Source organism: Heloderma suspectum, chromosome 13 (genome assembly GCF_057233095.1).
Source record: "Heloderma suspectum isolate Gila_16-S chromosome 13, 16-S_ref, whole genome shotgun sequence".
Classification (NCBI taxonomy): domain Eukaryota; kingdom Metazoa; phylum Chordata; class Lepidosauria; order Squamata; family Helodermatidae; genus Heloderma; species Heloderma suspectum.
In genome coordinates, this window is record NC_139470.1 from 5,552,811 (window position 1) to 5,567,055 (window position 14,245).

Here is a 14,245-nt window from a genome sequence, read left to right on the forward strand (position 1 = left end):
TTCTGAAGGTGTTACATTAGCCCACAAGGCCACCTTGGGACAAGAGAACTCTCTCCCTGTGGTGCCTTAGCTGTTCACATGTGCAGCGGTTTTGACTAGGGGAGGGGGCAATGCCAAATGAGCCATTCCCCCCCCCCGAGTGTGGTACAGCCCTCTCACGGGACTGTACTGCAATCTTCCACCCCACCCAAGTGCTTAAATTTAGCCATAAGGAACATAATGAGGCGCAGCCTCATTGTTGAAACACTTTCAGTTTGATTAAAGAGCTTGTGGTACATGTAGGAAATGGCGGGAGGGTACTTTGTGCTACTCAGGAAAACGAACAACTTCCTGTCAAAGGGATTTTCCCACTTGATTAGTGGCGGGGGAGGTGGCGTTGCATGAAGCTGACTAAGTTGTGCTTGCCTTGACACCGGCCATGTACGCTGAAAGCTAGAAAATGTACACTGCATGTACAACTTGGCCCATCTGCTTCAGTGGAAACTAGCTCTCCTGAACAGAAAAAGCATCTCTGACTTGTTTAATTGCCCATGTCCTGTTTTCCCCAGAGAATTTCTGTAAAGATTGGACGTGTGGGGGTAGAATTATAATGGTGTACTTTTAGTGTTAGTATAAGCCACTTTCATTCCTTCCCTGGTCTCCTATTAGCACATACATACCTATGCAGTGGCTGGGTACACTCAACATGACAATCCATGCTCAAGGTTGAGTGTCGGTTTGATATTAATTTTTTTAATTATACATTTCAACAAAACAAACAGATCATAAAAAAGAAATGAAAATATATACACATATACCATCTATAACTACATGCATTAAAAGTATCAATTTCAATTGGCTACAACTTCCTAAAAGAGTGGATTATACATAAACTTCAACAAAAGCAGACCAAATATCCATGTATGTATCCATTCTCCAGTTGTGCTTATATACCACCTGTTCGAATATTGGAGGACCTAACAATGTTGTTAGCATTGTTAGGTCCTCAGTTCATTGCATTGTAAGAGGTGAAGGTGGGATGTCAAGGCTGAGTATGGATTGTCATTTAATCATAGGTTGCTGAACTGTAGGTTGTTGTGTGAACCCAGCCGCACAGACAAACCATGGCTTGTTAACCACAAACAACCCATGAAGCAAACCCCTGGTTTGATGTTGGGTTGTGAACTGTGGATTTTTTATGGTTAACACACCATAGTTTGTTAGCATGGCTGGGTTTGCACAATACGAACAACCCATGGTTTAATAACAACCCACAGTTCAATGAGAACCCATACTCAACCTTGAGAGTGTGTTGTCATGTTGTGTGAACCCAGTCAGTGAGTTCAGTGGGGCTTGCACCCAGGTATGTGGGTATAGGATTGCATTCCATGTTACTAAAGATACTATTTTTAAAAAATAGAAATTAGAGGTGGAAAAATTGTCATGCGCTATAGGAAGTTGGGGGCCCTCTTCTGATTAAGGAAATCTTAGCCAATTAATTTTATGCATTTTAGTCAATTAATTGGTTAACTCTTCATAAACTTACACCAGAGAAAAACAATCCATCTAAAGGAAAAGGCAGACTTCGCTTTCAGGTGACACAGGAAGTACCTTAGCAGGCATCTTCTCAGAAGATGCAGTCTCCATGCCTTGCAGATAGGAGGAAATGCCTTTTAAGATCTGCAATTTTTGTAAGTGCTTGTAATGGAAATAGTTTCTACAAACCTGAGAGGGAGGTTGGGGTCAGTTCCTAGAAAGCAGTCCAGGTCGGTGAGGCAGACGTGAAGAGGGAAACGGGTAGCACCTCTAGCAAGGCCAAGGAGCCAGAGAAGCTCAGTCGGCCAAAGAAGTGTAGTGGAAATGAGCAGGGTCGGGACGAAGAACACACATGGCGCTGTGCTGCTGCTCAAAGCCCTGGTCTCTACATGCCCCGGAACGAGGTGGCAGAGCAGAACACAGGTAGCTGCTTTACACTGAGTCAGACCCTTGGCCCATCTTGCTCAGCATTGTCTACTTTGACCAGCTGCAGCTCCCCAGGGGTTCAGGCCAGAGTCTTTCCCAGACCTCCTTGGAGATGCCAGATATCGAACCTGGGACCTCCTGCATGCAAAGCAGGGGCTCTGCTGCTGAGCTACAGCCACCAGGCTGCACTTGGGAAGGATGCCATTGCTGAGTGCTATCCTACATCGTCCCTGCAAGCAGAAAACACATGCATCAGGGAGAATGGTTCTAGGCCAGTGTGCGCCCTCTGTGCCAGTTTTCTATGGCAAAATACCTTTTTTTTTTTAATTGCAAGGGAGCTATAAAAAATGTCTCCACCACCCCCTGTAGCCTGAAATGGTATCGTCCATTGTACTACCTTAGGACTCCACCACCTGGTATTTCTTGCATGGGTAGGCTTGCCAAAGTCTACTGTAAGGAAAGGGCAGGGACTGCTCAGGCAGGGAGGGGAGCAGCAAGGCAAACCCCCCAGCTTTCAGAAGATCTGGGGTCTAAATCCAACTGTGGCTGAGGACCCAGATGCCAACATTCACATGACAGACAGCATAGGGATTTTTATACGGCATTAATTGGGCCTTATCTAATTGCAGTGGTTTCGTCCTGGACTAGGGTTCAAGACCCGACACAGGACTTGCTAGAGTCTCTCTTCCCAACATTGAAAGACTCAAGAAACATTAAGGGTGCAATCCTATGCATGTTTAGACAGTAAAAAAAAATCCTACAACTCCCAGCGTTCCCATTCCCTTAGAGATAGTACTTCTTGTTTTTTTCCAGTTTTTTGCTATTAGAATCTGAGCTGAAACAAACATATTTACAATCATCTGCTCGTTCTTAGTTGCTACCATATGTCTTCCCTAATAATAAAAGCATTGGATCTAAAGGCAAATTATACCCTGTATGTTTTTCTATGCTCCTAATTAGATTAATCCAGAAACTGTTTATATATTTGTAGGCCCACCATACATGTCTGAAATCTGCAGAATCCTGACTGCATCTCCAGCATTAGGCAATTTATACATTTTCTGCAGTCTATGAGGGGTTAAATATCACAAATATATGTTTTTATATACATTTTCCCTTGCTGCTACATCCATAAATTCCCCTTGCTGCTTTGGACCTCACACACATATATCCCTCCATTGTTTATCTGATTTATTGATGTTAAACATCTTCCCCCATCTTGCCTTTATCTCTTGTGTCCTGCTCTTTTCATTCTGAAAGCATATTACATAATTTTGATGCCAGTCCCTTTTGGGAATCATAAGTAATTAATTGATTTTTCAAACTTAATTTAATGTTTTGTTTTGTTTTGTTTTTAAATGTAAGTGTGGGAGAGATCATGGGAAGTCATCCCAATGCTGTGTTTCTTTATGATAAAGATGGCTGTCAGGCAGTCTTTGAGATAGCCTGTTTAACAGAACGGCAGAAAACGAAACTTACCAGTCCAGACTATTTAAAAGTAGGTAGCCAGATTTGTTTTGCCATGGGATAAAAATGGCTGTTCCGCCAACCTAAAAGAGAAATGCTTCTTAAGTTTTCGAAACGCATTTGTTGTGCCATTTATGAAAAATGGATGATCTCAACTGCAAAACAGGAAGAGTGAGTTGAGCCCTGCAAAAAGAATGGCAGGCAGGCATCCTTCTTTCCACATCTGAAAGCTGAGGAGAACACTTACAGCTTCCCTTCCCTTCAACAAGTGACGGTGTGCCCAGTTTTTGCTCTTTCCTGTATTACAAAAAAAAAACCCCTAGCCCTCTGGTTAATTAGCCTGTTTTCCTTTCCAAACAGAACATCCTGAAGGAACACGCAGATGATGACCAGAATCTCGCCATTTCTGGGGTCCCTGTGGTATCCTGGCCTAAGAAAAATGCAAAGGTAGGACTTTGGCACCAAACTCATCCTTAGTGCCTTTTCCCCTCCCAGCCTTGTTGCTTCTGGAGAGTTCTTGGGAGGAGCCTCCTCTGAGTTAGGCAGGATTGCTGGATCTTATCTGGCATCAGTTTCCAGCCTGAAGCATTTACAGGTAGCTGAAGACAGGAGGTAGGTTGGTATCAAGAAGCCCATTCCACAGCAAAGGTCAAAGAGTTGTTCTTGTTTTATGTAGGAAGCTGCCCTTATACCTGGTCAGATGATTTGTCCATCTAGCCTGTTATTGTTGGAGAAGCTCTCAGGGGCCACGTTCCGGTGGTGGGTGGGGCCATAGGCAAAGGGGGCAGGGCCAAGATTCCAAAACTAGCATATTTTAGCGTAGAGCTCTTCCTGCCAGTCACTCAGCCTCTGGAGAGGCATCTCTGCTTTTTAGAATGGGGGAGAAACGGCTCAAAAGCCAAGAAACCACCACACCAGTGGAGGCTGGTGGCTCCAATGTCAGTGGGGCAGCGAATCCGCTCCAGGATTCAGTCAGAACTCTAAAGGAGCTCTCCAAGGTGCAGAGTTCTGACTGAATCCTAGAGCAGATTCACTGCTTGATCACTGCTGTCATTTTATTGTGAGTTGTATGTTTTTATTTTTGTTGTGTGCCACTCTGAGTTCCATATGAGTGGTGGAGAAGGAGGAACAGTACATATATATATTTAAATGAATAAATAAGAAGTCAAATGAGTGGAAAAAGCAAAAGTCAAGCAGGCCTGATTTCAAAGGAAGAGCCAAGCTGTGGTTAAGGAAGCGTAACAGTCTTTGGTGTAATATCTGAATTGACAAACCCTCGTGTGCAATCGGTTGGCAAGCAGGAATCGGAAACTTCATGGTATGAAGTGGGCTTGCAATGCATGCAGAGTTGTTCTAACTATGGTTTAGCATGATGTCTGATGGACAAACCGTCATTAACAGCTGTTGCTCTCCTCCAGAAGCCTTTACACCCAGATACTAGAGTACTGAGCAGGTAGAAGATTGAAAGGGAAAAAAAGGAGAGCAGGCCCAGAAACCATGGTTCCATATTTTATAAGCATAGACGCTTAAACCTCAGTTTGGGTTCTACACCACGGTTAGCACAAACTGTGAGAGTTTGGCATGATGTCTGAATTGAACCTTTAAGGGCATAATCCTATGCACATTTAAATGTGGGAAAGTAGGACTTTTCCACATTTAAATGCGTATAGGATTGTGCCCTAAGTAATTCATTCTGATATTGAGCTGCTGTGGTGGGCAAGGGTGGGGGGAGGAATCATTTGACAGTGCAAGTGATAAATAATTCAGTGGCTTCCTGGCCATTAAACATTGGCTTGTGTTTCTTCCAAATTGGATCCAATTGGTGACCTGCTAACAATAAAACATAAATCCTGTACCTTGAAGCAGGGGGAAGGTATATAACTCTGTCTCTTGGCCCACTAATCTCCCCTGGCATCAAACTGTATGGACTGCAAGCTATGCGCTGGTTAGGGAAGCCTGCCACCTAGTGACTGAAGATGTTACTTCAGGCTTCAAACACACACACACATTTAAATTATTTTAAATTAATTCACATGTTTTAACAACCAAATAACCCTGAAGTGCACACTCCTAGGGTCTCCTTAGTATGCACGCCAAGTTTCAGGTGTCTAAGTTTCAAGACCTTGGAGCCATGGCACAAACAGTCACACATGTTCTTTTATTATTTTAGATAAATCCCACATTCTCAAGGCAGTATACACTAGAGTTCTCAGACAGTCTTCCATCCAGACCTGCTTAGCTTCAGCAAGGGAGCTGCAATGTATGTCCTCCAGCCACACTCTTGAATTCTGTACTGTTCATGCACACATTTTAATGTACAGTATTACAATCCCCACAAAGAGGATCAAGTCAGAAGAAGTCCTATGGGGCTGTGTGCTCCAGTTTTCCCATAATCCCTTGCACCCACTCATTGATCACTCTCCATTGGTAAGCTGCAAGCAGCTGCCACAGAGAGTTGCTTCCTAGAGAAGACTTAGCTATTTCCTATGTTACAGATTGAAAAAGCTGGAGGAGGCTGTGGAGGCAGCTCTGAGAGCCAGATATTGTTCGGGATATTGATAATCTCTTCAGGAGGTGGGGTGGCCCTTCATCTTTAAGGAGATGGACTGGCTCTTGCTGCTGCTTCTCCCGTAGCAGAAGTCGTACTGATTAAAAGGTTCGTTAAGCAGAGGAGGCAGTGTGTGAATGTGGCCATATGCTTGCACAGTAGTCTGCTCAGTTGGGAACTGGTTGGGTAGCACAGAGGCCAAACATGTGATCTTTGTGTCAGGAAGTTGCTGGTTCAAATCTCACCCCAGCCACAAACTTTACTAAGTGGCTTCTGAAAAGCTGCTCTTTTCTGAGCCCACAAACACAATATATCTGTAAGTCAGCAGGGCAAATAATACTGGCCTATTTTACCAAGCAGTTGCAAGGATTATGAAGTAAATGAATGCCTTTGAAGTGCTGTGGATGTAGATTGTAAGCACGTCAAAGGCAGGGAGCAATCTTATTCGGTTGTTCTCTCTAAAACATGATGTGGCCTGTTGGCACACATCTTTAATTTCTTACCATGCATAATATGAAGTCCTCACAGTGAAGTCAACTTGGAAACACCACCCTCTGATCTGGAGGCTCATCCCCCTATTCATTGATCTATGAGGACTCATGGTGAGGGAAATGCACTCTGCACTTTCTCAGGGGCACTTTCACCTGTTTTTTGTGTGTTCCAGGTTGAGGTCTGGCACAAATTGAGCCCTGAACTTTCACTCCTCTCATGGCATTTAATACTGAAAATAGCTTAACAATGGAAGATGCCACAATGGTATCTCAAGGGACCTGTGTCTTCCTTCTGTTTCTGATAGTCATTTTTTGTTTAACAGCTGTTTTTATCTTGAATTGTTAGCAGGCTTGCACCTTTAAATGTGGGATATAAAATTAATCTCCTTCACACAATGCATAGTCAAACTGTGGATTTTGCATCCACGACACGTAGCGATGGCCGCCAACTTCGATGGCTTTAAAAGGGGTTGAGACCAATTCATGGAGGATGAGGCCATCCGTGGCTCCTGGCTGTGATGGCCATCTGTTCCCTCCGGCATTGGAGGCAGTACTCCCTTCAGTACCAGCTGGTGGGGAACATAAGCAGCAGGGTGTTGTTGCACTCATGCCCTGCTGATGGGCTTCACACAGGTATCTGGCCACTGTGCGAACAAAATGCTGGACTAGAGAGGCCTTTGGCTCAATCCAGCGCAGGGCTGTTCTTACGCTCTTAATTGCACCTTTGAAAAAAAGGTTCTCATACCCTTCCCGCTTGTGTCACACCGTGTGGCCATCGCCTTCTGATTTCTGTAATGTAACAACAACTAGTAATAAAGTGTATTACTGTAATTATACTCATTATTATATCTGCACAATCCCGTGCCTGTTGGCCACTGTGTGAGCAGAACGCTGGTTGGGGTGGACCTTGGGTCTGATCCAGCAAGGCTGTTCTTTGGTTTGGACGCATGTTTAGACGGAACAAAAGTCCTACAACTTCCAGCATTCCCCAGCGCGCAAGGCTGGCTGGGGAATGCTGGGAGTTGCAGGACTTTTGTTCCGTCTAAACATGCGCGGGGTTGCGCCCTAATTTGGTGATGATGATGCTTAATAATAGCAGTATCCAGCCCCCGTCTCCACGCTTGCTCACAGTTCTGTGGCGTTCTGGCCGGCCCTAATGCAGGTATTGCCCTTGCGGGGGCGGCAGGCTGAGGCAGAGAACGGCCTGGCGCAGATGCTGCCCTTCCGGGCAGACTGGCGCAGAGCGGGGTTGCCGGGCGAGGCCCCCGCCCAGCCAGCTCGCGCATTAACCCCTTCCCTTCCGCTACCTTCCCTCTCGTCTCACCCCCTCCCCCGGCAGCCAATGGCGGGGCCGCCTTTGTTCGGCCCGCGCGCCGGCTGGCCATTGGGCCCGGCCCGCCGAGGCCCGCCCCTTCCTGGTCCTGGCTCATGCATATGCATGAGGCTCCTCCTGTGTGTGTGTGTTGTAAAAGGCGGAGAGCGAGTTGCCGCGGCGCCCCCAGCCATGTCAGCCTGTCCCGGCCTGGGCCCGCCGTGAGCCATGGCTATGTCTGCGAGCCCGGACGAGGAGGACTACGACTCGGAGCAGGAGCAGGTCTGGCGCCGGGGCGGCTTGGGGGCAGGGGCGGGCGGGCTTTTAAAGGGAAAGTTTGCAGCCGGAGGGCGGGGTCCTCCCCTCCCCCAGCCCAGGAAGAGGGTGGGGGGTACAAGAATGCAAGATGTGATCGGGCTGGGGGGGACGCGAGACAGTGTGAGATCCAAGGATCATCGCCCGCCCGCCCGCCTCCCCCCCCCCAATAATCCAAATGGGGACGGGGGTCTCGCTGCAGCAAAAGAAGCAGGAAGGGGAAAGGGCTTTTGTGTTCCAAGGCCAAGCTCTCCTGAACGTCATAATGCACGCTTTGCTTTTTAAGAGGAAATTTAAAAGAAAGATGTAATCCCCCCCCCATCGTTTTTGCTGCTTTGTAATGGACACTTTGTGCAACCCTTTTGCAGATCAGTGGTGTCTTTTAATTGATATGGGGACGGGGAGGGGATTGATCCAAGGGACTGTTCTACAGACATGAAGGCAGCCTGTGGGGAGAAAGTGGGTGGATCCATCTCAGTGGTTTCATCATGGGGTTTTCTCCCAACTTTGGGGCTAATTCTGTCTCAAGGTGCTGAGCTTGCTCTGTTTAATGACACCCCCCCCCCCAGTACATGGCATTCTAAGGGATAAGAAACCTTTTTGTGGCATATACACTTTTGTGGACTACAGGCTGCAGGCTCTGCTGCAGCTTTCCCCAACCTGGTGCCTGCCAACTGTTTTAGACTTGAGCTCCCATCAGCCCCGGTCAGCATGGCCAGTGTTCAGTTGTGCTGGGAGTTGTAGTCCAAATCATCCAGAGGAGACCAGGTTGGGGAAGGCTGCCCTACTATGCATCATATTAAGGGTGCAATCCTGAGAGCAAGGCTCATTGAACACAGTAGAATTTACTGCTGAATAAACATGTCTAGGATCACGCTAGAAGCCTGCAATCCTAGGCATGCTTAGCTGGGACCATGGCGTATTGAACACAGTGGGACTTACTGCCTGTTCCTAGTTGTGTTTACCCAGAAGCAAGACCCTGTGATTCCAAGGAGCCTTACTCCAAAGTAAGGATTGCAGCCCATTTACTTTGAAGTAAACATGCACAGATTTACAGCCTGATCCTATACATGTTTTAAGGTTGTAATCCTCTCTGGGAGGCTAAGGCCCACTGAGGGCAGCAGGATTTGCTTCCAAGGAGACCTGCGTAATATGTACTCCAGCCCACAAAAGCTCACAGCACAGTACACCTCTTATCCTTTAAGTTGCCACAGGACTTGCTGTTGTATGCAGCAGAGTAACTAATTACTCTGTGTTTATATACCTTGCCTATTAACAGTTTTGGAGGCAGCTGACCACACTTCAGTTAATCAGTAAACGTAAAATACCAACAATACGAAAACAAACTAGAACAACAAACTAAAATAGCTGCGGAAAGATTGTAATCAGTCACTTAAATAACCCACCAAATATTCAGGTGTGAACAGTAAGGCTTTACTTGGCACATAAATGCCATCACAGTAGGTGCCAGGTGAATCAGTGCGGGGAGGGAGTCCCAGAGATGAGGAGCCATCACCAAGATGACCCTGTTGCTTGTAGCCCAGTTCCAGGCCTCCAGCAAAAGTCATAGTCCGCGGGCAGGTTTAAGTATTGATTGCAGGCTCAAAATGGAAGTGAATGATGCCATTGTGTGTTTTTTAAGAACATCAAATATCAGGCCATCTGTATGGATGTTTACAGTTTCAGTATGTTGAAGAGCAGACTTTCTTCTCCCAGAATGATTTAAAAATATGATTCTTTAAATATTTTATGAAGTTATGTGGCTTTTTTTTTAAAGAGCCCCAAAAGAAATGAGTTGGCTGACCTTAATTTAGCAGCAAAAGCTTACCCCATGTCCTTTCTTTCTGTTTTTTAAGATCCTTTGGTGTGTGTTTTTATAACTTCCTTTTAATAGAAAATAAATTGTGAAACTGTTGCTTCAGATGTTTATTTGTGGAAGGGTGTAATAGATTCATTAAGAGACTAAAAATGGTCAGAAACAACAGTCTTGGGACAGATAACCTAGGGTGCAATCCTAGTGCGATAGTTGGTCTCCTCTGAAGTCAGAGGTGCCTGCCTATCCAATGCAGGGCCACTGAAGCACTCCAGCTGCCCTGCAGTTTGCCTTTGGCGCCCAATTATGGCGTCCAAGCGCGGCTTTCGGGAGGGGGCAGGAACAGGGGTGGAGACAGCATAGGAAGCTGTCTAAAACAGCTTCCACGGTACCCTCACCACCCACAGGGATGCCCCATTTTTGCCCTCTCCACGCTATGAACACAGAGGAGCAGCTGTCTCTGCAGTTCTCCCCATGCCAGTGGGAGGGGAGTGCGGTTTCCCAGCCCCGAGCTCATAGCGCTGTCTGTGAGCTTGGAGCTGGGAAACTGAAAAATCCTGTCTCCCCAAGACACTGTCTAGGGGACATAGGATTGCTCTCCCCAAGACTTAACACACTGATTAAATTTGTTTGATGTTTCAGTTAATCCACTGTATGATTGGCTTGGCTGTGATGCCTTTTCATGGATGCAATAAAATGGTTGGCTGGCGAACCGAGTGAGCCGTAACTTCAGAATACAGTTGATTCACACGTAACATTTTCAGATCTATACCCGGAAGTGTGAATGACCAGTGGAGACAAACCTGGACTTGCAAACACTCATATCATGGGCACTTGTGCATAAAGAATAGGAATGTGTTCTTCCATTCCCTGTTCCTAGAGCTGTCTGATCTGGCCACGATCATGCATACCTTAGTTTCTTCCCATTTGGACTACTGTGACATGCTCTATGTGTGGCTGCCTTCAAAAACTATTCAGTAACTGCAGCTGGTCCAGAATGTTGCAGCCAGACTGTTGACTGGGCCAGTTGCAGGGAGCACGTGACTCTCATGTTACAGCAGCGTCACTGGTCTGTTTCCGGACAAAATTCAAAAGTGCTGGTTATGACCTAGAAAGCCCTATACAGCTTGGGACCCAGAAAACTTTCTGCCGCTTGGGACTGGCTACCCCAACTATCCCCGTCTCCCATACGTGCCTGCCCGGCTCTAAAGATGTTCAGGAGAGGCCCTTCTTTGGAGACCGCCACCTTCAGAGGCGTGTTTGGTGGCAATGTGAAAGAGGGCCTTCTTGGTGGCGGCTCCCAGGCTGTGAAGCTCCCTGACAAGGGAAGCTAAGCTCACTCCCTCTCTGCTGTCCTTCTGCTGGCAGGCAAAGACATTTTGGTTCAAGTAGGCCTTTGGTCTGTACACAGATCTCCTGGGTTAGATGCTGTTTTTATTCTGTTATTGCATTTTTTTAACTGTGTTTTAATGCATTTGGTTTATTATTTTAATCAAGTTTTATTTGGGATTGTAAGCCGCTTGGAGTGCCATGTGGGGCGGGGCAGAAAGGTGGGGTACAAATCAAATCAATAAATAAGTTCTAAACGTACTGATCTGCCTTCTCATTGGCCCATCTGGTTCAGTATTGTCTGAACCAGCCTTCCCCAACCTGGTGCCCGCAAGATGTGTTGGACTGCAACTCCCATCATTCCCAGAGAGCATGGAATGATGGGAATTGCAGCCCAACACATCTTGAGGGTACCAGGTTGGGGAAAGCTAATCTGTGCTGGCTAGTACCGGCTCCCCAGGTTTTCCCCCTCTACTCTGCTGCGGCTCCATATCAAGGCCCCTTCTAGTCATCAACCAGGTTGGCCATTGTATAATGTGTGAAGAGGTCCTCTGAAGGGCTCTAATTCAGCTGCATGTACCTTTTCAACATTTTCTCCCCCTCGTCCCCTAGAGCCTTTAACCCAGATTCTGTTCCCCTCAGCTAATGGACTGTGGTAACTATTTAGCTTCTGTGGCAGAGATGACGAGCAGTTCTAAAACACTGGCCTGGTGATTCCCCTGAAAGAGGAACATGAAACTGGAGACAACTTTACTTTCACGGCTCATTTTGTGTCAGGCCCTTGGAGTACTGTTCTGCCTGTGTTGACTCAGAAGTATGTCCCTCTGTGTTCAGTGGGGCTTTCTTCATAGTACAGGTGTTTAGAACTGTAGTCTGACCCCCAATGTTTGTTATTGGCTGGCCTGATGTACTTGCTAGAGTGTTGGACGAGACCAGGGAGATCCAGGTTCGAATCCTCACTCAGCCAAGCACTGGGAGCTTGGGCTGGTCAGACTCTTATTGGCCTAACCACATGGCAATGGCAAGGGAAACAACCTACACTGCTCTGAGCTCTTTTAAGGAAGGGTGCAATAAATCTGTGTTGTCCTTCCATTTCTCATGGATCTCCAAAGACTCTTGTGACACCTTAAACATTATAGCCCACTGCATCGGATGGGTCACATGGAGTTCATCTGAAGAAGCAGACAGTGTCCATGAAAGCTTGTGCTAAAATAATGTTATTAGTCTTGAAGGTGCCACAAGACTTGGACATTTATGTGAAATGAAACCTCTTTGAACACCAACATGTTGACCTGGCTCACACATAACGCTAACCCATAGTTGTTGAATTCTGGATGGTCATGTTGTGCAAACCCAACTGTGGTAACAAACCATGGTTTGTTAAGCAGAACAATGAAACCATGGTTGTTGTTTAAACCATGAGTTATTATGTGTGAACCCAGAACCAAAAGTTGTTTTGTCAGGCTACAGACATGGCTGGCAAGGGCAGTAAAACAATACCAGCTGCTCTGCGTGCCAGTACTACAGTGCTGCAAAGACATTTAGGATATAGGGAGGGAGCAGGTGAAGGAGGAAGGAAACAAAAAACCTAGAGATCGAGGAAACAAACCATGGTTTGTTCGATCACCTGCTAGACAAACCCTGGGTAGGGCAACAAACCATGGGTTAATGTTATGTGTGAACCAGGTCTGCGTGTGTTCCTGCAGCACCTTTTATCCTACCCGCTTGGAGGGGAATCCTCATGTGGCTTGAGCAGAAGTGTTTTCACTGTCTTGCAGCATGAAATGTAGGAATTTGAGCTTTCGAACATATTCAGAGAGTATCTTCCTCACTGTTGACCAGCTGCAGCTAGCCCATGTCTTGAACTGAGGTGCAAGCCTTCTAGGTCAGACAGCAGGCCTAGCTCCTAGTCGACTGAGAGGCACAGCCCCTAAGGTAGGAATTAAAACCTGCTGCTGAATCTGGTCTCACGGAGAGGCGTCTCTGTGCTTGGCATCAGTCCGTCATTATGAACAATTGTGACGAAAGCTGCTGCCGAAACAGGCTCAGTTGAGAACAGGCATTTTTCTGCTCTGCGTGTCTCTGTGGGATGCATCCAAGGAACATTTCTGGTGCTGGTCTTCGCTGATCAGGACTCTACCAGGAGTTAGGCTACCGTTTTCCTCTTGGGTGTTTTTACCCTATTGCTATATTGCACCTCCCGTGTTTTGTGTGGGTGGCTTCACAGGGAACCCTGGACTGCTGCTTTGTGGGCTCTCTGCAGTCGCCACATTAGGCAGTGAGGGGGAGATGAGAATGTGCCCGAGTTCTAGCCGGGGAGCTGGCACTCGCCCCCCTCCCCTCAAGGGCTTGGCCTTGTCAAGGGTGCATGTCGCAAGAGGTGGGAGGGAGCGCCTCTGTATCAGCACCAGCAGGAAGCTCGGCTTGCCCGATCGCTCCCACTTGGCTCCCTCTGCAAGCGAGGGTGGCTAAGCAAGCCACAGGCCTTCCCTCTGTGGCTTGTTTGCCGCTATGTGCGAACTGGGAACTCTGGCGTGTCTCTCCCGAGGTAAGAGCCACGCTTTGTCATTGGCTTACGACTTCAGCTTGTCTGGGGAGAGACAAGCCAGAGTTCCGGGTTCGCATGTGAGGATATGCCACGGATGGAAGGTCCACGGTTTGTTTAGCTGCCTCTGCTTGCAGGAGGAACCAAGTGGGGGTACAATAAACCAGGGTTCCAGGGGAACCCTGGCTTACCATTGGGTCCAAGCAAACCCATTCTCTCTTTCTCTTTGTTCAGGAGTATTGGCTTTCTCCTTTCTGCTGGTTTTTTTCATTCTCTCGTGTCCTTAGCCGAGAGTTGTTCCTCCTTTTTTGTTTTTCCGCAGGGCTGTTTTTCTCCTGAAATGTGTTGGGCTGGGTGTGCTCCTCAGTGAGAATGACAAGCACGGCAGATGAGAATGACAGTTGCGTGGGACAAGCATCCCTGAGTGACCACTGGCCCAGCCCTGTTGGTCCTCACCTGCGGTATGCAGTCACACGGGAGTGTT

The 14,245-nt window shown here is 47.1% G+C and overlaps 1 protein-coding gene across 7 annotated transcripts in view; it reads left to right on the forward strand.

The window, feature by feature from the left end:
- Positions 1–14,245, forward strand: part of KDM2B (lysine demethylase 2B) — a 92,824-nt gene that overhangs the window by 61,078 nt on the left and 17,501 nt on the right. For all 7 annotated transcript variants that reach the window (XM_084820128.1, XM_084820129.1, XM_084820132.1 and 4 more), the window contains one exon: positions 3,769–3,855. In XM_084820128.1, the coding sequence (XP_084676254.1) occupies positions 3,769–3,855 (87 nt within the window). The remainder of the gene's footprint in view (positions 1–3,768; positions 3,856–14,245) is intronic.